Here is a 23,577-nt window from a genome sequence, read left to right as displayed (position 1 = left end):
GAGGGGCAGGAGCTGTGTGGCCATTTTCACTGGGAGAACATACAAAGGAGACCAGGACGAGTGAGGCTACACTGGCAGGACAGAAAAGCCCTTGTGAAGGAATGGAAAGCACAGGTGTGACCTGACCAGCGTGAATGCACTGAAGTCTCTCTTGACAGAGGACAAGGTGGCTTTGAACCAGGTGCTGGGTGAAATGATGCACAACATGGGACAGAAATGGAGGGGAAGTGACATCTCTCTGCAAGCTGAGGGGGCAGTGATAAAACTTCTTGCTGGGATTCAGGGTGTCATGGACACACAAGAAGGCTGGCAGAAAGTCGTGACTGGGTGAAGAACCAAAGCAGCCCAATGTGCATGCTCAGGATGATGGATGTTTGCAAACAGGTGGGAGAAGAGGAAAAGTTCAGCATTAAGGATAATGCAGCAGAATGATGGAAGAGTGCAAAGGATGAGTTGGATCATGAAAATGTGAGAAGGATGGAAGCTACTGAGATGCCTCTCCTCAGGAGAACGTCTGAGTCATTTGGGTGAGGAAAGCTCACATAGAGCCAATATTTACTCTGGCCATGACAGGCTGAAAAAGGTTGCCGGAGATTAATCACAGGGGTATTGAAATATAAGTAAGTGTCTAGTGACTTAAGTCCACTGGACTTACTGAAATATAATTTCTGTTTCAAAGCTCCGGTAGCTTGCAGAGTGGCTAAGTGTGAGTGAAGGCATATCAAAAAGCAGACAGCCAACCATGGAGTTTTGTAGCTCAGTGGCCAAAGTCACGAAGAAATTGGCAGAGGGGGACAGAGCTGTCCTCACAAAACACCCTAGTGGGCAGGTGATGAAGCATTTGGAGAAAAGCAAGGAAAACACCAAGAAACTCCAGTCCATACAAGCATGCTCACATAACCCACAGCCCTGTACCTGGCCTTGGGCAGGGATGCAAAGCTAGGTCTGAAAGAAGCAAGGGAGGAAGGGTGGTGGGCAAAGAGTGATGAGAACATGGCCTCAAGCTGAGACGCAGCCCCTGTGCACCAAAAAGACCCTGCAGATCCTCCTCCAGAGACCAGGAGAGCTCCCACTCTGCGGGAAGGCAGGAGCCTTCGGGCCTGACCTTGGAGGCCTACAAGGCTGAGGAGAGGAGGGACGCGGAGCTGCTTCCCCTCTGCTCTGGGCTTTTTGTGCTGATCTGGGGCCGCAGTCCCAGCCTTGGGTTGGCATGAGTGGGCCTGGGAGCCGTGCTGTGGTCTGTTTGCCTTTTTTAATGTACATGATGTAGAAAAGTTGCTGCCCCAGCTTTGTGAGACTTAGGCTCTCTCTTAGTTTAATGCCTTTGGCTGGGGCCAGGCAGGCAGGGACGAGGTGTGTGGTTTCTTCCCATGAGTGGTGAGAGGTCCTCTAGGAACTGGGCACGGGTACGGGTCTGAGCAGCCGTTTCAGCACCTCTGATGCCATAACCAGGTGTTTCGGTGCCATAACCAGGTGTCTCAGTGCCATAACCATGTGTTTTGGTGCCATAACCAGGTGTCTCTCCAACATACAACTCCCAGCCCTACCCTGCTTCAATGACACAACTCAGCGCCAACCCTGAGCCCCCTCCACGCTCCCCCATTTCCCCCCGACCACGCATTTCCCTGGGAGCCCTGTGGGAGCAGGGGAGCCGCCGTTCTCCTGCAGGGCCCTGCTGCGCACCCCTCCCCGGGGGGCCGTGCCCGTGCCCCCCGAGCCCACCTCCCCGCGGCCTCCCGGGGGCCAAGCGGGGTCCGGGCCTTACCCCAGCGGGCAGCGGCCCCTCCGCCGCCGGTGCCGGCTTTTTGGCATCCCTAATCGCGGCTGGCCCCTGTGATTGGCTGCGCCGCTCTGACCCCGCTCGGGCTCCCGGCTGGGCGGATAAAAGGGGCCTGAGCCGGGGGCTCCCAGGCATTCCCGGAGCGGGCACCAGGGACCGACGGCCGCAGGATGACGGGCAAAGCGGGCGCGGCGCTGGCCCCCAGCCTGCCCGGCAAGCCCAAGCCCGACGGCGCGGCCGCCGCCGCCGCCCCGCCGCCGCCACCGCCTCCGCCGCCCCCCGCGGCGGGGGCCAAGCCCAGCTCCGGGCCCACCCCTCCCCGCTGCACCGGCTTCGGCATCCAGGAGATCCTGGGCTTGAACAAGGAGCCGCCGTCTCACCCGCGGGCCGCCCTGGACTCGCTGCCCGCCGGGCACCTGCTGGCGGCCCGCTCCGTCCTCAGCCCCGCCGGGGTGGGCGGCGTGGGCATGGGGCTGCTGGGGGCCGGCGGCATCCCCGGCTTCTACACGCAGCCCACCTTCCTCGAGGTGCTCTCCGACCCCCAGAGCGTCCACCTGCAGCCGCTGGCCCGGGCCCCCGGGCAGCTGGACAGCAGCCAGACGGCCAGCTCAGGTAGGCACGGCCCCGCTCCCCGGGGACCCCCCCACCACCTCCCTGCCCCGGGCCGAGGGCCGCCGATTTCGTTTCGGCCCCGAGGAGGAGGAGGAAGCAAACGGGGAGAACGGGGGAGGTGGGCACCGCACCCACCCCCGGCCGGGGCCGCGGCCGCGCTGCGGTGGAGGGGCCGGGGGCGCCGAGCCCTGGCCGAGCGGCCCCCCCCGCGGTCCCGGCGGCCCCATTTCGTTGTCGGGGAATTAGGGGCCGCCCGGCAGCCCCTTCCTAGACGGCGGCAGCCTCCCGCAGCCCTGCCCGCTGGCCCTGCTGCTCCCAGGCCGCCTCGGGTCCCCCCGGTGCACCGGGCGGCGGTGCCCGGCCCCGACCCCATCCCCGGGGGTCCCGGCAAGCGGGGCACAGCTTCTCGCATCGAAACGGGGGGCCCGGTTCCGACCCCGGCTGCTCCTTTGGGGCCGAGCCGGCGCCGCCTTGCCCCCCGCACCCCCCGGCCTGGGCACCCCTGGGGACGCGGGGCGGCGGCGGCCGGCTGCCAGCTCTGCCCGGGATCATTTTTATTCTTTTTATTATTATTATCATTATTTTCCCGGTACCTGCCTCAGCCCTGCTCTTTCCTCCCCTCCCCGGTATTTCTGCGGGGTCCCCGCAGCGGGGCGGGGGGCAGCGGCTGCCCCGGGGCGGGGAGGGGGCCGCGGCTCCTTCTTTTTCCTATGGTTTCTGTTGAGACCGCGGCGGCTTCGCCTTCGAGCCTCACGGCAGCGGCAGCCCCGGCAAACGACTGCGGGGCAGAGAGGGGACAGCGGGAGCCCGGTGCCGGCCCGGAGCCATCCCCCGGCAGGGGACGAGCTCCCGGAGCCCCCCGGCCCGGGACCAGCGGCGGGGCCGGGCTGGAGGCAGCGCCCGGCTGCGGGGCCCCGTCCGCGGTGCGATCGCAACGAAATCCTCGGCCGGGGCCGCAGGAACGAGCGGAGCCGCCGGGCCCGGGCCGGCCGGCGGGGCCCCGGTTGGGAGGGAGCCCCAGCCCACGGCCGCTGCCCTTCTCTCCGCAGATTCCGAAGATGTCTCCTCCAGCGACCGAAAAATGTCCAAATCCTCCCTCAGCCAGAGCAAGAAACGGAAGAAGAGGCGGCACAGGTAAGCGAGGGGCCGCCGGCACCGGCAGCACCGGGCACCGCCGCGGGATGCTGCAGCCGGGCGAAGCTGCCCGGCCCCGGCAGCCCAGGGCTCCCCCCCGGCTCTCCTTCCTTTTTCTTCCTTCTCCGCAATAAATCGGACCTGGGACGTGGCCGTGAGGAGCTGGGAACCGGCCGCAGGTGCCGTTTAGATTTCGTTTCCCTGGCTGCAGTTAAATAGCCCAAACTGGCCCCCGCTCCGCCTCTAGCAACCTTACCGTGGGCTGTCAATTTCTATCAAGGTTTAAGGATTTTATTAGTTATAAATAAATGTTTTGCCAATAGATTAAATAGTCGGGAAGCAGGCTGCCTGCTTCTCGAGGCTGAAGAAGGCTGCTGAATTGCTTAAGGAAACGAAAATCCACTCTGGGAGGTAGTTAGGGGATTTGCTTTCCCCTCCGGAGCGGTCTGGGTAACGCACTTTGCCTGACTTCTCCCCGGTTAAAATGGGATTGAATTACCTGCGCTTCACAAACGGAAACAAAAAATCCCTTGCTGGGTCCTGGCATTGCCGTGGCCGGAGAGCCAGGACAAAGGAAGGCCAGACACTGTCACCGTGGGCGATTTAGGAATAATTAAATCAATCCTGCCACGATGCAGGAAGGGTGGATTAAAAGATGCCCCAGTGAAAGCTTAGCGGGATGCGGGGTGGAAGGAGGCCGGCTGTCCCAGGAGGGTCCTGCTCTTCGTGCAACAGGAGGCTTGGTCTGGAGGGCACATCCCAAATCAGGGGTTCCTCCCAAGGAAATGCCGCAAGTTTGTATGCTCTGGTGTCAATTTGGATTAGTTTCCTTTCCAGAATGGACCGGGCTGGGGGACAGCACAGCAGGAATGGGTGTACAGGTCATGGTTGGGATGGATGAGAGGAAATGAATTTCAGATTGGTTTAATTTTCAGCTCTAGACAGCATCAAATCTGTAATATTTATCTGTAGTTGTGTATTCTGTAAGAAATGGTTAAAAGCTCCAGTTGTACCGAGGAGCAGAGGCAGGTGACAGGCCGATAGTCTGCAAATAGCTGCAGGATGTAAACAGCAAAAGGCAGCGCGTTGTGCATTGCAACGGGGACAGGGGCTGAGAAGGGGGAACTTAAGGTGGGTGTCAGGCAAAACCCTCCTGCTGGTGCGCCTCGCTCGGCTTCGGTGCCCTTCTCGCAGGAGGGTGCAGGGGGATGCTTCAAATCTAAACTGGATCAAAATTGGAATTGTCTTTCCTCTGGTCCCAGGGAGAGAAAATGCAGGAGCTGGTGTGCCTCTGCTGTCCCGAGAGCTCACAGATTTGTCAGAGCTGAAGGAAAACTGTTTGAAAAGAGAATGGATTTAGGAGTGAATTTAAACAAGGATCTGATTGCAGGCAGGTCCCTCGCATTTGCATGCTGCTTTTGTTGGTAATGTTATTGATCTGACAGAATCATTTCGATTCTGAATAGCAGAGGATATTGCTGAGGCTTTCTGTTTATGCTCTCTCGAATTTTATGGCTTTTCTGAAATTCTTATTTTTTTAAAACGACTCTTTCCCTCCCTCTTTCCTTCCCCCTTCTGGGACTTAGATGTTTCTTAGTTTGGTAATATATTTATACATTTACTTTGAACAAAGGCTGCAGGGTTTTGTTATTGTTGTTGATTTTTGTGTTGGTTTTGTTGGTGGTTTGTTTTTTTTTTTTTTTTGGTGATGGTGGTTAGCTTTTTTTTTTTGCCATTGGATTGTTGATAGTTTTTATTGAAAATTGCATTTTGCATACAGTACGGTTGGAGGGTGGGAATTTTAACAATTTTAACCCTCGGGGGAGTTGAAACGGTGTGAGATCTCTCATCCATCCCCCCGGAGAAGGGCTTTCATCCGTCTCGGCTTTCCAGCTGCTGATTTTTCAATCTGGCTGTCCCGAGCTGAGAACTGGCTGTGCCGAGGCGGGCTGGGCTGCTGCCCGCCCAGGGCGGTCCAGGAGGATTTCCAGAGGATAATGGGGTAATGCAAACTGGCAGAGAGCAGCTAATGGGATGTCGGTGTGGGTGCAACCAGTGTAAAGGCAGAGGAAGGGAGTTTGCACCGCTTCTTGGAGAGGCACCGTCTTGGGGAAGGGCTGGATTAAAGCAGGAGGGACCAGAGTGGAGGACAAAAAGCTTCGGGGGATTCAGGCAAGGACCAGGCTCCAGGGAAAGATGGTTTTGACTAAGGAAGAGGCTAAGGGAAGCTGCTGGGGAAGGGCTCTGCCCCTCTGAGACAGGGTGCAGAGCTGACACTGATTTATCTCAGCACAACCAAAGGGTTAAGTTAAGAAGCCTCTGGATGCAGGAGGAGGGGGTGGCTGTTGGCCAGGCCAGGGCTGGTTGTGGTCCTGGTGTCAGGGTGAGGGATGGGGACACCCCCAGGGTCCCAAAGGTGGCAGTAGGGCTGGGGTGGGAGGGCAGCTGCCGTCGCGGGTGCTCGCTGCTGGGGGGGATGCTTCCAGCAGGAGGTCCCTGAAGGGGAAGGTGATTTGTTACTGCCCAAAGCGCTGTCTTCTGGCATTTTCTGGTTCTCCTTTCACCCTGGCACCTGACCTTTTGTGCTCAGAAACACAGGAGGTGGTGGGGGGAAAGGCTATGCATTATCAGGTTGCTCAGGTTTCTGCAGCATCTGTGTCCATTTCTCTGACTCTCCATCTCCTTTGCTTCTTATGTATTTTGATCAAAGAGTTTTACTCCCTTCAGGACAATCTTCACATCCTACCAACTGGAGGAGCTGGAAAAGGCCTTCAATGAGGCCCACTACCCTGACGTGTATGCTAGAGAGATGTTGGCCATGAAAACAGAGTTGCCAGAAGACAGGATACAGGTAACCATGCTTCTTGCCCCTCCTTGTCCTGCCCCTCCCGGCCACACTCATCCCTCCCTGAAGAAAAGGCAGTGCCGTGGGATGGATCACATTTATCTGCATAAATCTCCATGGGCTGTCCCCTCCCCGCTTTAAATGTGCGGGCGGCCAGCCCAGCTGTTCTTTGCTGCTTCGTATTTGGTGTTTGTCTGCCAACATGTGTTACATGTGGCGTGTTATAATGGTGATTTGGGGTGTGTGCAGCAGAGGGAATCCCAAATCACTGAAGGGGACTGGTATGCGAGGGAAGGCTGAGGTTTTGAGGTATTAGTAGTGAAGGCAATATGAGCCTCCTGGAGACTGGGTCTGGATAGACAGCGTGGGTGACAAAGAGCTTGTCAGTGTCTCCTTGGGCACAGGAGGGTGCGTGGGGATGTGGCAGGCAGCTGGCACCATCGGGGGTGGCACTGCAGGGGAGTGAGTCCCAGGTGGGCGTTTGCACCGTCTTGTCCACTGCATTTGCCCCTTCAAAGCTTCCCTGAACGTTTCTGGGGATCTTTCATTTTAATTATTTTTAATGTTTGGGCATTAATCGTGTGCCTGTTGCGCCACTGAGGAGGAAGAACAAGGCTGTGTGGAGTATCACTGCTGCGTGCCAAACCTTCCAGTGGCAAGGAGCAGTGAGGCTGTGCCAGCACCAGCCTTTGGCATGTGGCAGCCTGCGTGCAAGCAGTCAGGACAGCCCAAAGAGCTGGAGAAGATTTGCACTGGCTGTGTAGTGTGGGAGGCAGAATGTGCTTTGACAGGCCCAACATGAAGCTCACCAGGGTGGACCCCAGCAGCTTTTGCTGCCTCCCTATGTCCTGCTCCCACCAGGCTTCTGCAAAAGGCACAGGAATGTAATGGGCGATTTAACAAAAGCAAGCTGTGCTTCTTATCCCCTTGTGCTGGCAGGACTGCTGCTGACCTAGCCACTTGTAGATATGCTGCAGGCTGAGAGGACTTCCACCAGAGTTCAGAAATAATGGCCCTTCACCCCAGATCCTACCTGATACATTAGGATTTTGCTCTGAGCGACAGGCCCCATGGTTTGCCTCTAGAGGGAGGGGGCTGGATGGAGGGTCACTTCTCCACTAGTGGGCCCGGATGAGTTGAGGGGGAAAAAAGACCTCAAAAAAGAAGCTGAGTGTTGCCTGCATCCACTGTCTGATGCTGGGCTGGGAAGAAGGTCCTTTGGTTTCCTGTAAAGGGCCTTTTCAAGGAAGAGCTTCAGCTGGCTCTCGCTGTGGTAAGGCTGAGGGAGGTGTTATGGCAGACAGGGCAGAGCTGCACGCTGCAGGTACTGCTTCAGCATCTGGGGCATCCTAGTGCAGAGAGCCAGTATTTTATATTTTATCTGACTTAGGAAGGAAGTAGTGGCAAACTCATTTCAGCTCTCTCTGACGTGCTGCCTGTCATTATGCTGATGAGCAAATGCAACTCATCCTCTATTGTAGAGTTCTTAAACCTAGGATTGCTATTTAGTGTGACAGCCCCAGAGATCAGGCCAGACGTGGACAGCAGAAGCCCCCTGTGATATGGCTGTCCTGAACATCAGGTGCTGCTGATGGCACAAGTATTACAGGAGAAAGCATTCCTGAGTGACGCTTTCACTCCTTATAAAAGGGGAAATTAAGAGAAACAGCAGGATTTCTGTGGCATCTACTGTGTGAGTGCCAGAGCATCACGCCAGGGTGAGTGTGAGGGCCATGCAAGAGTCCTGGGGACTACTGATGGGGGAGAAGGGTCAGTTCCCACTGATCTTCCCTGTAGGTCAGCACCAGGCTGTCTTACCACATACTCTGACATCTTCTTGTCCATACCTTTCATTTTGTGTCACAAGCCATGACAAGATGATTCCCAGCTTTGGTCATGCTTCTTGATGTTTCACCTTGTCTTCCTTTTGCCTTAGCTCCCTTTGTATGAGCTTGTTTTTCCCCTTGTTATAGCACTTGCACTCTTTAAATCTGAACTGTTCACCTGTTTTCTTCTCCCGCCTATCACTTTTAGCTTTCTTCATTGCCTAAGCAACCTATGAAGATCTTTTCTTAAACCATTCTTCATAAATAACACATTAGTCTCTGAAACATATGGATGTTCTCCTTTGAAAGCCACCCTGTCTACCTGTCCTGGTCTTAAGGGACTTGACACTTCAAGCTTTTTTTTAGGAAGCTTTTTCTCCTCAGGCTTTTCCTTCCAGTATTCTGGGTTCCAAATGGCATTTTACAAGGACAGTAATGGCCCAGCCAGCGGTGAGAGGTGGATGTTAGAGAAGAGTATAAGAGCAAGGCTAGTGTCTAGTGATACTTACCAACTACTTTAACAATGTCCTGGGACTGTACACACGTGTTAAGATGCTCTGGACTGCATGGGTGAAGTAAATCAAGCTTTGAATCTATTAACATCATTTAATGTCACATACTTCTGCCCTTGGAAGAGACAGCTGACAATTAATCTTTACTCCCTTCTTCATAATATTTATAATTTCACGTCATCTTATCTTTTTTTCTTTGCATGTGTTTATGACTGCTCAAGGGAGCTCTATATTTTTGCATTTTCTTTGTAGCTTGTACTTCCTCCCCTCTTTCAGCATTGTTCTCTCCCTCTTGTTGGTCCTTAATGAAAGTGTTTTCTAAGATTGTTGTGAACATCACATGCTGTGGGCTCTCACAGCATTTCATGTGGGTTCCCACAGGATCCACACCTAAGAGTGATATCTCCCCCTTATTTTCATTCATGGGATTATTTCTCAGGAGGTAGTAGTCAAAGAGAAAGTAAATCACCTATGAAATTCAATATGAAAGTGAAATTCAGAGAGTGCAATTGAGAGAATGATATATAGGAACTGCTTGCGTGTAAAACCTTCAGCAGAACACTACAAATAGCCATCAGAGGCCAGGAAAGTTATTGGTTTGAGAGAACATTGAATTCAGGAAAAATATTCAAATCTTCCCTTTAAAGAGAAGATGAGCATGTATTTTTTTTTTCAAGGCAGCATTCTTTTGCATTGCATGCATCTTCCCCCTGTATTGAGCTGGCTGCTCCTAGAAGGAACGCGAGCATCCTCCCACTGGGCAACATGGGAAAAGGATTTAATTTTCCTAGTGAGACACCAGTCAGACCAAATGTCACCGTGGCCATTTTGCAAAGTACTTGAAAAAGACTACATTAATCAATGTATTGAAAAGAATATTCAGAAGAGTTGAAGTGCTGCTATTAAAATAAACCCAGGCCATTCTGTAAAACGCAGGTGGGATAAATAGATTTCTGTGGGGAAGTACATCCTTAATGGACACCTTGAAGTGTTTAAAATGGCCTCAAGCTGACAAGTATTCTAACACCTGACTTAAATCAGCGTCTTTCTCAAAACAGATTCTCTTTAATGTAACGTGTGGATTTTAGATAAGTTATCCCTATTGAATTTATTAATATGTGACACTTCCAAATTTTAAATGGCACTATATAAAATATTAAAGGTCAGTAACAGTTTGATTTGGGATTATTGAAATAATAGTGTATGTTTGTCACTCCAGTATGTTTCTTACTGATCAAATGCATCATTTAACCATTTAATTTAATTTCCAAAGCATAGAATCCTGACTGCCATTGTGGGGACACTAGATTCACCTTTGAAGGAAAATAATAATAAAAAAATAGAATGAAAATAGTAAAAAAGGACATTTTTTATTGCTAAATAAATATATGGTACTTATGATGATGAAGTGTTTTGGAACAATTAAATTGCACAAGCAAGCAAAAAGAAAGCCGCTGAGGTGTTTGTGCCATGTTTGGGGAGTGAGAAACTGTGAATCCAGCAATTTTGGCTAAAAACAAAAGAAAACCAACTAAAGCTGTAACTGGAAATGTATTGTTTTGGTTGCTGTCAGATTAACGCATTTCAGTATCACTGTGTAGCCTGTTAGAAGCAGAACGGGGGTGGAAGAACCAGGAGGGGTGGTTATTTGGAGGGAAACATTCACACCAAGAGTATTTTTCCAGAAAAAAAAGAGGTTTATCCTGCTTCAGTTGTGCAAGCATATTCAGTATTTAGGGATGAATGTGATTTGGAAAGACGTGAAGAACCTGTATTGCACTGAGCAGGAGCTTGGTAGTGACCCCATGGAGTCCCCTCAAGAAACACGATATAAAGTGAGAAGGAAGAGCTGGCTCTGTGCAGCTTTAGCAGCCCTGGCCTCTCGCTTTCCCAGCTTGCTGAAAAGCATTGCTGCTGGAGCACTGGGATCTGGTCACTTCATCCTGCCCTGCTGCCCATGCCTGCTGTGGGCTGCTCCTGCTCCCATCCCTTTCCAGCTCTCTGTGGGTACAGGAACCCCCCTGAGATGCCCCAGAACCTCCCTTGCTCAGATGTAGTACTTAAAATACAGCTCCTGGATGCATGACCCTAATAAAGAGGATCCTGGCTGCCAGGGCTTGCAGTACAATCAGAGAAGTATTATTTCTGTAAAGGAATGAATTTTAGTCCTAATCCCACAGCGTAAGTGTGGAATGGGGATGATTGCTCCATGCGGTCACTGACCTTTCCTGAGTCTCTGCCTGGAATGGCTGCCAAGGCATTTCTTAGTGCTGCAGAAAGTGGTGTTTTGTTGAGTTTTCTAAGGTTTTGAGGTTCCAGTCATCACTCTCAGTAGGCTAGGACCTGGCTATTCTTGCTAGAACTTTGGGTTATTCTCACACTTGTGCCAGAATGGGGCACAGGGCCAGTGGGTTCCCACCCGTTTCTCTACAGGTGGGAATCTGAAGCAGATTCATGGCAGTCATGTAGCTGGAGATAAATTACCAGGATGAGTAGGATGGTTGGAGGTAGATTACCAAGGTGATGGAGAAGCTGAAAGCATTGCTCCTGTGTGAGACAACCATTTCAATACTTTATTTTTTTTTTATTTTTTTTAAGAGTCATGCAAGAAGTTAATCATGCAATAGAGCTGAGGAGCCAGTGCTGGCTACCTTTCTCAATAATTCCTGAGCACTGGGGCAAGCCATGGCAGTACGATACCAGATAAATGTCATTAACTTCCCCTATGCTTTTAGAGATGTAGGAAGTGTACAAGTGAGAGCAATAAAACTAATCAAACTTACTGGCTTGGTGAGAATATGATTATGAATGTTTCTCATGGCGTATGGTGCATCTCTGCCTCCATGTCTTTAATTGGTATGTGAGGAGTTCATCTACTTTGCTGCCTCTTCAATATCATGCTTGTGTAGTTGATCTAAATTCATATTAATTTCCATTTTTCAATTAAGAGTTGTTTAATTTGGCCCTTTCTGTAATGGAGTGTTTTCATTACCCTTTAACTGTGGCCTGTTTTCAGCCCATGTGCTAGAACTTCGTTTATGAGTTAATTACCAGAGCCATAAACAGAGGAGCTGGGTGGTGTGCAAGTGCAGGGCTCTGTGCAAGCCTTCCCAGAGGGATTACCAGCTGAAAAGTTCTACACTGCATGAATTTGGGCAGAGAGAGGGAAAAATGAGACAGGAAAGAAAATGGATGGCCTGAGACATCTCAGCTTACTGTGAAATCTGTGAAATGGGGACTTTCCTGCCTGTTGCTAGACCATGCAGGTAACCTGCCCAGCTTGTGGGATTTTCCCTGGTAGAACAGGAGCTGGAGGTGCAATTTAAAAGACTTTTTTTTTTTTTTTTTTTTTTTGGTACAGAATTGCAGGTGTGGAGGTATGTACACTTTGTATACCCAGGTACCACTTCTTCCCTCCATGTTCAGTCCCTGAGTTCCATCAGCTACAGACCAAATTTCTAAATGGGGCAGAAAAATCAAACTACAACAACCTTGTGTGTCCTACTCTGCTGCCTTCTGCTGTGTTCCTCGCAAGGTGATTATGGCTATCACAACATAAAAACCACTGGGAGGAAAGACAGGTACCCAACAAAATACATGTATAGCATAGCCCGCTGCTGTGAAGTGCCTTTGTAAGGACTTTCTCCATCATGCGTGGGAGAATGAGGAATGGCTCTGCAGGGTTAACGCCAGGCTGAGACTACTCAGGCTCTCTTCCCCACATTCATCCCATTTTTTTCTTAGCAGTGGTGACACTTCTCTGAGTTAGATTAGGCACTGTGGTACCTTGGTTGCTTGAGCTCTTCTGGAAACTCTACCCTCAACCTCTTTGCTAGAAATACTTGCATTCACTCATCCTTTAAATTATGAACTTTCTTTTCTCTCCTCTGACACCTCTGCAATTTTTCAAAACTTATTAAAAAAAAAATAATTGGACAGCCCAGCAAGGTCAATAGTTAATTCCCCTCCAGCCTTTGGATGTCTGGCAGAGGGGCCAACTGATGGCTGTGTGTTCAGGTTTTCCTTTAATGACCCTTTATTATAAAGTTTTCCTCTTTTCCTGACTTTGAATACAGATTTTTTTAACAGTTCAATAACAAAGGCACTTTAGAGACACAGTTAATTTACTCTTCCCTTTATTTCCTAATGGATCTATTTTTCTGTATAGCGTTTATCGTTTATCCTGATAGATCTCAACAAGTTCTGATTCTTCTGGCAGCACAACCCCCCTCTGCCTTTTTCACTGTTGTTCTTTGTGGACATTCGGTGAGCCTGGATTTGCACGGGCCTGTGACCACATGTAAAAAATACTCCTGTCTTCCTCATGCACCAAGCTGCTCAGAGCACCCCAGAAGTTCCTCAGAGCACCAAGCTGCCCAACAGACATTCAGATGACCTTTATCTGTGCATGGGTGAAGATGGCATGTCCTGAGGAGGAGAAAAGAGGACCTGAGATGGAGAACAAGCTTGATACAATATCCTATAGCAAGGCAGCTTCCAGAGCCCACCTTCATCAGAGGCTATGGGAAGGCATTAGGTGCTCCTCTGCCTGCTGGGGGTGGCATTACCCCAGGAGCTGCAAGAGGTCTTCAGCTCAGGGTCTGCCTAGTGAGAGCAGTTTGCTCCCCACTCTCTCTTTCTGTGGGTTTCTGTTAGGCTCCCAGCTGTCTGAGCAAAGGCTGAGCTGTGAGTAAATACGTGTGCAGTGTTGTTGGTGGAGCAACAACCCCATGACTGAGAGCAAGGCTTCAGCGGCTAAGTGTGCAACAGAGGGAGGGGGCCTGCCTCGGAGACCTTGCCCTGGGTGCCCTAAGCATGGGGCATGCCTGGGAATGCCCTGCTGAGCTCGGATGTGCTGCCCTGCTGGGAGCAGCGTCCAGGAGCAGGGTGTGTTTTGCCAGCCCTGTGGGTTGCACCATAGTTGTGCTGTGCACTAGCTCAAGGTGACAGCATCAGCTACAGGCTTCAGTGACACAGCTGCAGTGAGTGCCCAGAGCGCGAGCCTTCTGGAGCTGTAAGGTGTCATGTAAAATATCCTGGTGTCCAAGGAAGGCTGATATCCCAGGCTCCGATTTTAGCATCCCTTGAAAGACTTCATGAAGGGGGATGTGCCATTTCTCCTCTGCATGCCTTGGCTCACCTTGTTCCAAGCTGAAGGTGACAACAAGATGTGTCTCTGCATGTTCACAGAGTGTATTGCTTATGGATGTTAATGAAGACCCACAGTAAGGTTTCCTCTGTGCCAGAGGAGGTGTGGAGCAGCTTTAGCATGGGAAAATGAGGCAAAATGGAGTTCCAGCTTCGTTAATGGAGGCCAAGCTTACCGTCAGCATCGTGAGCACCTGTAGGACAGATGTTCTGTGCAGCATTGCCCCTTGTGCCAATGGCAAATATCTCGCTGGGTTGATGGTGGGCACACCCTTGCCAGCTTTTCTGTGTCTGTTTTGCATCCACACCCCTGATGTTTTTCCTTTCCCTTCCAACAGCAGTGATAAAACATGCTACTGCTTGAACTGGAAGGCCAGGTGAAAACCTCAGGTTCTCCAGGGGGACACAATTAAGACATGTTCCCTGGTCACAAGGGATTTTTGGGTAGACCTGTGCGGTGTCAAGAGTTGGACTTGATGATCCTCAAGGGTCCCTTCCAACTCAGGATATTCTATGATTCTATGATTCTATGATTCTATGATTTTTGCCTCCTTACACCCCCTTATTTGTCTTTGGATTTTTATCCTTGACTCTGTGCAAGGGATGGGAGGATTAGGGTCACAGCAGTGGGAGAATGCACTGAGGCCTGTAGATATTTACAGATATTTACAGCTCTGGCTGCATTACTCAGAGTGCAACAAATAGCCGTATCAGGCCCACTTTGGGCTGTTCAAAGTGGGATTCAGAGGCGTGCATGGCTTGCAAGAGCTGCAGCATGGTGTTGCCAGACACACTGTTGGTGGTTGTCATATTGAGCCTCGTGCTAGCCTAGCTTAGAGGATTCTTGAGCTTGGATGAACCACTTCGACAAAAAGTCACCACTGTGTCTTTGCTCAGGAGGGGTGAGTATAGCCTCATAACTCGTCTCAGCGTGTCTGGCTGGGTCTGTTGGCCAAGAGGTCAGACACAACTCCAGCTATCACCAGGAAGGGCTCTTGCTGTGACGTGTGTGGGAATTGCTCTTTCTAACGTGAGCTCAGAAAGCTCTTTCGTAGCGTCAGTAAGTGGAGGGGTGATGAGCCCGTGATCAGCCATGCAGGCCATGTGCAACCTTTACTACTCTCATTTAACTTCATATCCGTTTTACACCAGCCATAGAAAGTGATGTCACCATAAACAGGGCCAATAATTTTGACATTACATTTGAAAAGACATCAATAAGCTGTTGCCAGGCGTGCATGAGTGGTGCAGTCTCCACCAGCAGCCTGGGGCCAGGAAGCTTTCCTGGGACAGTCGCTGCAGAGCAGGGATTCGGGAACACCCCAGGACCCTGTCAGACCTTACACTGTCACGGCAATTCCTTATAAAGCCCCAGGACATGTAAGTGTGGATGGGGAGATGCCAAGGGGAAGATATAAGGTCATTCCTTGCACTCCCACATCCTCAAATTGGACTCCGGCCCTGTCTGGTACAAGGGTGAGGACATCACTGTTTTGTTCAATGGAGGTTTTCGCTTTGACTACTCTCAGTTTAAAGGCTTGGATTGGAAAGGGAGAAAGCAACCCTCGACCTGGCAAAGGAACATGCTGGTGTGTCCGTGTGTCTGTGTGTGTGCATTTGCTTGTGGCCATCTAGTGGATGTTGCAGCATGCACTGCCTTGGTCTGGGACCATCTTGTGCTCCATCAGTCAGGCTGGTTAATTGAGAGAGCCCTGCTGGAATACGACGTCAAAGGTAGCACGTGAGACTTAGTGAAGCAAAAACTCACCATTATGTAGCCTGGTATTGTCCTTTAAAGGATGAGGAATGAAGGAATATTAACTTCTTTGTCGTTGTTGATAGAAAGACAAAACACAGCCATAGCCACTTCCAGCTCCCCTGGCTGTGTTTCCCAGCTTGGAAAGCAAAAGCCAAGAAAATGAGAGAAAATGAGTGTAACCAATAAAAAATTTAGGTTGTGCTTGGGCACAGAAGCAGTACAGAGACACACACCAGATACCTTAAAATATCCCTTTGCTGATTGAGATTCCTGGTTCGTGGCTAGCCTCAGGCAGATTTCATTCTTTAGCAGACAGTGTTTCAGGAGCTGATTAGGTAAACTAACTAATATGATGAATGCGGACAACAAGGACACACCGAGCCTCATGTCCCTCTGCAAAATGAGAGATTCCTCCTACCACAATTTGCTCCTCTGCACCATCAATAATACGAAGGAGTATCAGTCATCATTTGGGATTCAGAGGAGGAGCCTGGAAAGAATAACCTTCCTAGTCTTTACTCCAAGGTGCTGTAACCCTGCCGTGCAGTGCACAGTGCCTGAGATGAGATTGTCTTGGACGGTGGACACTGGGGATGAGAATTAGATAAGGATTAGGATTGGAAACATTCCCAGACTTTCCAGTACTGCTGGTTTTGGTAAGGGGTCAGAGGAGGACAGGCACGTGGAACAAGCATCCAGATGATGCTGAAGGTGCTGGCATTTGCTACAGCAAGTGTGCCCACACGGGCCAAACCCTGATACTAACGTGTCCTGGGGCGAAGAAAATGTCTCCTCGGGATGGTGTCACCGTAATGGGATGGGAACGGCTGTACTGCTGGTAGCAATTGGCAGAGATAAAAGTTTTATGAGCACTGAACATGGAAAATACCAGTCCCACATCAGTGAATTACACCACTTTCTGGCCTAATGAGGGACAGGCAGGAAGCAGGGCCAGGTCCTTTTCTAAAGAGAACAGGAAAGACAAGAGATGAGACAGAGAAGTTAAACTGACTGCAAACAGTGACGAAAGAGGAGTCTTACAGTCTCCAGTACTGACCAGCTAAACACAGCTGGATGTCCAGACCAGGAAAGGAAACGAGTGCTGAGCCTGAGGGCTTCAGCTGGGGCGAGGAAGCTCCCCTGAGCACTCTGTGTAGATGGAGAGGATCTAAAGGGAAGCACTGATCAGTTTACCCTCCTGCTCAAGATGCTGCATTAGCTTCCTCTGGAGCCTGGCCAGCTTCTTTCCTTCCATGCCTTGCTCATCTCCACCCATTGCTATCTCTGCCCCTTCGCTCCCTCTAGCGTTCATCCTTACCCTACAAAATCCTGCAGTGCCTCTTCGCACATCCTTCTCTAATTCAAGTGCTTTTTAATCCTTTTTTCTTCCTTATGCCACAGAAATGCTGCTTCTTCTCATTCAGCTCCATGTATTTAAACTGATGTATTTAAAGGGGCTGGTTCTTAGGTTTTCTGGTCACTGCCTTGCAACACCAAGACAGATCTGCCCTCTTTAATGTTCTGTTTCTGAGGATAGGGTTTCTAGAATAAGCTTCCCATCTTTCACAGAGGTGCTTTTGTGGCAATAAAAAGATGTAAATCACCTTAAGCTGTAGAATGTTGGTCCAAAAGACACCTTTGCTCATCAAACTGTGATAGCTTTGCAAAAACATCAGATGTGCTTCAGTAAATGCAGTCTGAAATTAGTAATGGGTTTCAGCTACTGCTCGTGAAGTGTGGAAGTGCAAACTCAATCCTTTCACCATAGCCTGTGATGTACCATGGAGAACCAGAGGAAAGCAAGTGAGAAGAAAGCTGTGTGGCAAATAAGGTGTTTCACAAAGCTGAGCTGACCCATGTGGGGGGAAGGAGCAAGTCCAAACATGGACAAATCCAAACATTGCTTGACGCAGACCAAATTTTACATCACGAAGTTGTAGAACAAATATTTGAAAACAAAGACAACTGCAGCCAAAGAAGACACAATCCCCAAACTGCAAGTAAATGGAAGTGAAACCATCTCCAATCAAGGAAGGAAACGTGAGAAGTCAATAATCAATAACTGCATTTTCAGACGTTGTTACTGATGCACCAACACTGCCAAAAATACCTCAGAACTACTCACACTGTTCCATAATTATTCCCAGAATCAAGGAACAGGAAAATGTTGGTAACATGTCAAGAAATCCAAAGGAAAAGTAAGATTTCCCAGAAGGAATTGCCACTGATGGAACCATTTTAATGAGGGCAAAATCCCAAGAATGGGCCCCAGAGAATAATATTCCCCATACAAAATAGTGTGGGGGCTGCAGGTGCTTGGAATGGGGTGGTGGTAGAGATGCTGGCTTTGGTCCTGACCCCAGTAATATTCAATATTGAGCACCACCAGTTTCACTCCAGTTCATGCCTGAGGTTGAGATATGGGCACTGGTGTCAAAACAAGGTGGGCAGCCCTCCTCATTCCTGTTATGCTACAAATTCTGCTATTTCAAAGTGTTTTTATTTATTTATTTATTTATGGTATTTTTTTTTTCAGTCAAAACCATGAGGAAATTCCCCTCAAATCTCAAAAATCGATTTGGGAAATCTCAGAATGATCTTCCTGAGGTGTTGATATCATTTTGATTTACTCATTTGGCTTTGTAGCATAGATTTTACATGTTATGTGGATGAGATTTAAATACAACATTGAGAAGAAAGCTATAGATAATTTTGATTATGCTTCCTCTGGCCAGGCTCAGCTTTTCCATGTGATTGTATCAGCATTTTTTGACAGATTTTTTTCCCCCCACAAGTTCCAGTCAAAATTGGGCTGCTGGCTGCATTTGTTTGTCCACGCTGTGGGAAAAGGGATGCTCTGGGATAGCAGGTTTAGAGGCAGTAGTGGGAGAAACTACTGCTGTGACATGGCTGAAACCCATCTGGGGAAGAGGACAGGGGGCATGTTTGGGGTGTCAAGACAGGAGAAAGGGAGAGGTGATGAAAATATCAGTGAGGAGGCACCTGGGTAAAATGACTGAGGTTTGTTTAAAAAGTGGCCCAGTTGGTAACTGATGGAAAAAGCTTTGCCTGGCTGAAAATCCAGGTGTGGTGGCAAGAGGACACCCCGGATGGAGAGGGAGTGACCCAGTCCCCTCCAGCTCTGCCAGCCTGGCACTGAGACTGAGATCAGGAGGAGTGCACACAGGCACCCTGCGTTGGGTCTGGCCACAGAAATGATTGGAGAGGGGACGCTGAGCCCACCTGAGGGTCCTTGCTCTGGTCTTGCTGCACTTGCAGCCATCAGTGGTCCAGGGGGTTGCCTATCGGCAGAAGGAAGGAGTAAGTCAGTTTGCTTTTCATGCAGAGGAGGTGCCAGCATGTCATGTTTCAGGAAGCAGCCTGGCTGTAACATCCCCTCTGCCATGCACAGCACAGTCTTCTGCCAGGAGAGGTGGGATCACAGCACCAGGAACCACGTCCCCACTCCCCTGGGGAGACACATTGTCCCCATCACACCAGTGCTGGGGTGGCAGGCAGGAGGAGAGCTTGCTCTACACCAAAGGGGCCTGGCTCCGTGGTGAGGTTGCAGTGAGGCACTGATCTTGTGGTCCCCACAGCAGAGCTGGGGGTCCCAGGCCCTACCTAAGCCCCCTGGTGCTCCCCCCTGCAGCCCGTGCTCCCCCACAGCTCTGGGTGGCGAAGGCAAGAGAGGGTTAAGCTGTCAGCTCCGTAATGTTAAACAGGTGTCAAAGGCACCTCCATATATCTGCAGATTGAAATCAAATTCTTTGCAGTATAAAAAGATAAATTACCCAGGCGATTCCCGCCTCATCCCACTCATCAGGCCAGCGCCAGACGGCAAGCAATTTTTTTTTTTAATGTGCTAACGACCTAATCAAGCAATCAAGTCGGAGAAGATTGCGGAGTGACCCCGAGCATCCATCTGCCAGCGAGACCCCACCATTCATTTCCATTCTGCCGTGTACTTTCCGGGAAAGGGAGGGAAAAAATAGGAGAAAAAAAAAAATCCTAAACAAATTAACACCCAATTTTCTGTGAGTCTAATTAGTTAAATGAGGAGGTGTTTGGGGTGTCCGCGGGGAGGGAGGGGCTGCCTCTCGGAGAGGGGACTGGTAACTCCATGGCATTAATTAGCGCAGGTCAATGGCGTGGTTCCCCGGGGACCAGCTGCTTTAATTTCCCGTGATATTTCAGTGCCTGAGGCCCATCGATTCAAACTGAAATTAACTTATTTTTCAATCAGGCCTGGGCTGCCCCTGGGGCTGACTCTTCCTTTGCCTCCTTCTGAATAGACCTCGAGCAATTTTTCATCTAAAGCTGATGCCTCTGCTCTGCAGGAAGGGAGGGGATGCGGGGAGGGAGGAGGGCAGGCAAGACAAGAGGGATGGAAATCGGAGAGCGAGCGCTAATAGATTTCTGCGAGCACCCCCCCACCGCCGCCTGCGTCTCCGCTCGCTGCCCCCCAGGTCACAGCTCGGAGATTATTCTGCCAATTTTCTGAGAAGATGAGGGGCTTTTCAAACTGGGAATTCAGGGCGAGCCGTGCGGATCAGCTCCCCCTTCTCCCTCCTCCCCAGAGCGTGCCCCCCGGCCCAGCCCTCCCCGCAGGCACCGCGGCGCACAGCCCCTCGCTGCGGCTCAGGCGCCCGGTAAATAATGAAAGAAAATCCCAGGCACGAGAGCCAAAAGCCATTGGAAAAAGACACCGCAATGGCAAATTAATTACATCCTGCAGGGAGAGGTGGGACCTGCTCACAGGCTTGGCCCTCATCTCTTCTGCAAGGGAGGGTGAGGAGAGAAATACCCGGCAGCTGCTGCACAGGGGAAAAGCCACGGTGCTCTCAGGAGGATGTACATGCACCTTCCTTCATCCCCGTGCACAGGCACGTGTGTGTGTGCAGGAATGGGACCGTCCCACCCCCTGCTCCCATCACCCACGTCCCTGCGTGTCGCCCACCCCAGGTTTGGTTCCAGAACCGCCGGGCCAAGTGGAGGAAGCGGGAGAAGTGCTGGGGCCGGAGCAGCGTGATGGCCGAGTACGGGCTCTACGGCGCCATGGTGCGCCACTCCATCCCGCTGCCCGAGTCCATCCTCAAGTCGGCCAAGGATGGCATCATGGAGTCCTGCGCACCCTGGCTCCTGGGTAAGAGAGCCGCTGCCCTCACGGGTGGGTGGCGAGGGGGTCGAGGTGAAGGGGGGCCATGAGGAGGAAACCCACTGCAGAGAGCATCAAGCACGAGGGGGACTCGCCCTGTGACACCGCTCACCAGCTAGCCCCAAATGCCTGCTGGTGCCTGCGGGGAGAGGGTGAGCTCTTGGGACAAGCAAGGGGATGAATGCCCTATCTTGCTTGGGGTCCCTGTGAGGCTGTGTGGGGTGACAGGAGCCCCTGTCCTCACCCTTGCCCCACTCCCCATCCCCTGAGGGCCCCCACGATCCCTCCTCATGCTCTCAGCACTCAGGAGAGCTGCACCACCCCCTGCTTTTGCTTTGTTCTCTGTGGAGAAGGGGTGGTGGATGTAATGGGGTTGCCCTGCCATGCTCTTGCTCTTTGCTTCCCGCTTTCTGACCTTTCAGGCTGATTCTGCCCCAAAACTGAATTCTGGTGTCCTAACGATGGGCTGTCCTGTCCTGTCTGTGTGAAGCTGGGGGAGGCAGGAGGTGGGTTGTGGGAGGAACAAACTGATAGGGAAAGGCAACGGGAGACCTCCCCTGGTCCCAGTAAGCGAATGGCCCAGGGGTGCAGGCACCCACTGTGTCTGAGACCCTCGTCCCCACAGAATCGGGGTTGCCCTTGCACAGGGCCAAAGCGCCCGGCTCGCCATGACTGCTGTTTGAAGCAAGGGTTTCTGCTTTTCCTTAATTCTGGCCTCTCTTTATCTTTGCTGTTTTCAGTTCAAGATGGCTTTCCCATGCCCAGGCGCTTTTCTAAACCCGAATACCAACAATTCTTTTTAGGGATGCACAAAAAGTCTCTGGAAGCAGCGGCTGAGGCGGGGAGGAAGACGGAGGTGGAGCGCCAGGCCCTGCCCAAGCTTGACAAGGGTGACAAGGAAGAGAGGGGCCCAGATCCCAAAACCGCCATTTCCCAGGAGGAACTGAGAGAAAACAGCATTGCCGCCCTCAGGGCCAAAGCTCAGGAGCACAGCACCAAAGTCCTGGGGACCATCGCTGGGGACACCCCCAGAAAGCCAGAGAAAGGGGAGGAGGCGGCGGAGGACGAGAGGCAGACGGAGAAGTCCAGCGTGTCGCAGAAGGAGGAGAAGCTGATCTAGGGGGGGCAGAGGCAGCAGGAGACAGCCCCGACAGACACTGTGTCCTCCAGGGGCTGAAGCTGGCCAGGCCCCCCCCTGCCGCCCCCTTTTGGGGCATGGGGCCCGGCCTCTGTGCATGGGGCAGCCCCAAGGGGCACTCCCCCGGAGCGCGGCCCTGCCCCTCGCTCCTCTGCCCCCAGGGCCTCCCTCACCCCTGCCCCTTCCTCATCTCCATCGCCACCCCAGGGGGGACCGTGGCTCCAGCCCCAGGCCCCATCCAGCCTCCTCCAGGCTGGCTCAGCCTGGTTCAGCTCCTCCTCCTGCCCCACGTTGCTGCTGTGCCCCACACCCCGGCCATCACCCGCTGCCCCAGCCCTGCCTGCGGTGGGACGAGCCTGCGGCCCCCAGCACCAGGGGCTGTGGGTTTGGGGCAGTTGATTTTTGCCTCCTTTATGAGGGGAGACACAGGCTTTGCCCACAGACCTGATGTCCCGTTCACACCTTGCACCTCCAGGTCACCCCGGCCCACACCGTCGTCTCCTCCACACGTACTCAGGGGCTGAAGCCATCACGCTGGTGGGCGCTGGAGGCCGGTGCCACGCTATTTAGCTCAGCATCCCTCGGGCTGTAGGGCCAGGCACCATCCCTGCAGCTTCTACCTCGCTGCACAGCAATGCCTGCAGCCCTGGCTGTAAAACATGCTAGGGGCAGGCTGCTCCCGCAAGGCTGGCAGAGACGCCTAAATGTGTCTGTGTCCCGAAGGCCAGAGCCTCCACTGCAGAGAGGTCGAATGCCAGGGGAAACATTTACTGCTTAAATTATTCCAGGAGATGCAACAACATTTGCCAAACTTATTTATGGAATTGAATTTGCCCCGCTTGCCCTCTGAGCGCTAAAGGGAACGACAGCCATGCAGATACGCCCCTGACACATGCTGTAATGTGTACATAAGTCCCCTCGCTGACCCCACACGTGCACACACAGACCCACGCAGCCAAACCCGCTGTTTTTTGCAGTGCCCCATGTTACCATCACCCCTCCATCCCGGTCAGGCTGTGTTCCCCAAGGAGGATGTAGGACAGTCACTTCCACACAGCCCTCTCTGCCCCGCTTTCAGCTGCCAGCACCCTCTCCCCAGAGCTACTGTTTTTATTCTGTCAAAATTGACCCCGTTCATACAGCCCCCATCTGTCTTTGTCCCCAGTTTGTTCAAAGTTCAACGTGTTAGATTATAGCCCGCGGTGTGTAAATAATGTATATACAGTGAGAAAAGAATTCAGTATTGAGGTGTTTGAGATATGGAGCTGTAACAACTTCTAGTCATTCAGAACCTGTGATTTATGTGCCATTTTCTGTAAAGATATGAACAAGAATAAAACTAAACTGGAATACTGTGTATGAGTCTGGTCACTTCTTCAAGGAAGATGTATTCAGCCAAAGAGGAGAAGGGGTTGGGTGTCAGACCTTAGCCAGAAAGCATTTCAGTGAGCTCCAAAGCAGCACAGAGACCAACATCTTCCTGCCCACACAGATATAAAGAAGATGAGGCTCAGGTGCTGCTCTCCCTGATCAGTTAGAGGGCAGGGCATACCTGGGGAATTACCACAAAGAGCAAAGAGAACATGAGACCTCTTAGTGCTGTTGGTCCGTCCTGCAGCTATGGGGCCTCCATAGCTCCACAGGGGAGGCAGTAGTACTCTGATC

The 23,577-nt window shown here is 51.6% G+C and overlaps 1 protein-coding gene across 1 annotated transcript; it reads left to right on the top strand.

Moving 5' to 3' along the window:
* Positions 1-1,929: 1,929 nt before the first annotated feature.
* On the top strand, positions 1,930-23,575 carry VSX2 (visual system homeobox 2). Its single transcript, XM_068683244.1, has 5 exons — positions 1,930-2,392; positions 3,442-3,526; positions 6,254-6,377; positions 20,582-20,762; positions 21,515-23,575. The coding sequence occupies exons 1-5, from the start codon at positions 1,951-1,953 to the stop codon at positions 21,892-21,894; spliced, it is 1,212 nt and encodes a 403-aa protein (XP_068539345.1). The 5' UTR covers positions 1,930-1,950; the 3' UTR covers positions 21,895-23,575.
* The last annotated feature ends 2 nt before the right edge of the window (positions 23,576-23,577 follow it).

The sequence above is a fragment of the Anas acuta genome, chromosome 5 (assembly GCF_963932015.1).
Source record: "Anas acuta chromosome 5, bAnaAcu1.1, whole genome shotgun sequence".
Classification (NCBI taxonomy): Eukaryota; Metazoa; Chordata; class Aves; order Anseriformes; family Anatidae; genus Anas; species Anas acuta.
The sequence above is the reverse complement of the archived record's forward strand: the minus strand, read 5'-3'. Positions and strand labels throughout refer to the sequence as shown.

Excerpts from the sequence above, each read along its gene's own strand:
- VSX2 (XM_068683244.1), top strand. The coding sequence starts at position 1,951 with ATGACGGGCAAAGCGGGCGCGGCGCTGGCCCCCAGCCTGCCCGGCAAG. Across the intron at positions 3,527-6,253 it reads CGGAAGAAGAGGCGGCACAG|GACAATCTTCACATCCTACC; the intron begins GTAAGCGAGGGG and ends TACTCCCTTCAG. Across the intron at positions 20,763-21,514 it reads CTGCGCACCCTGGCTCCTGG|TTCAAGATGGCTTTCCCATG; the intron begins GTAAGAGAGCCG and ends TGCTGTTTTCAG.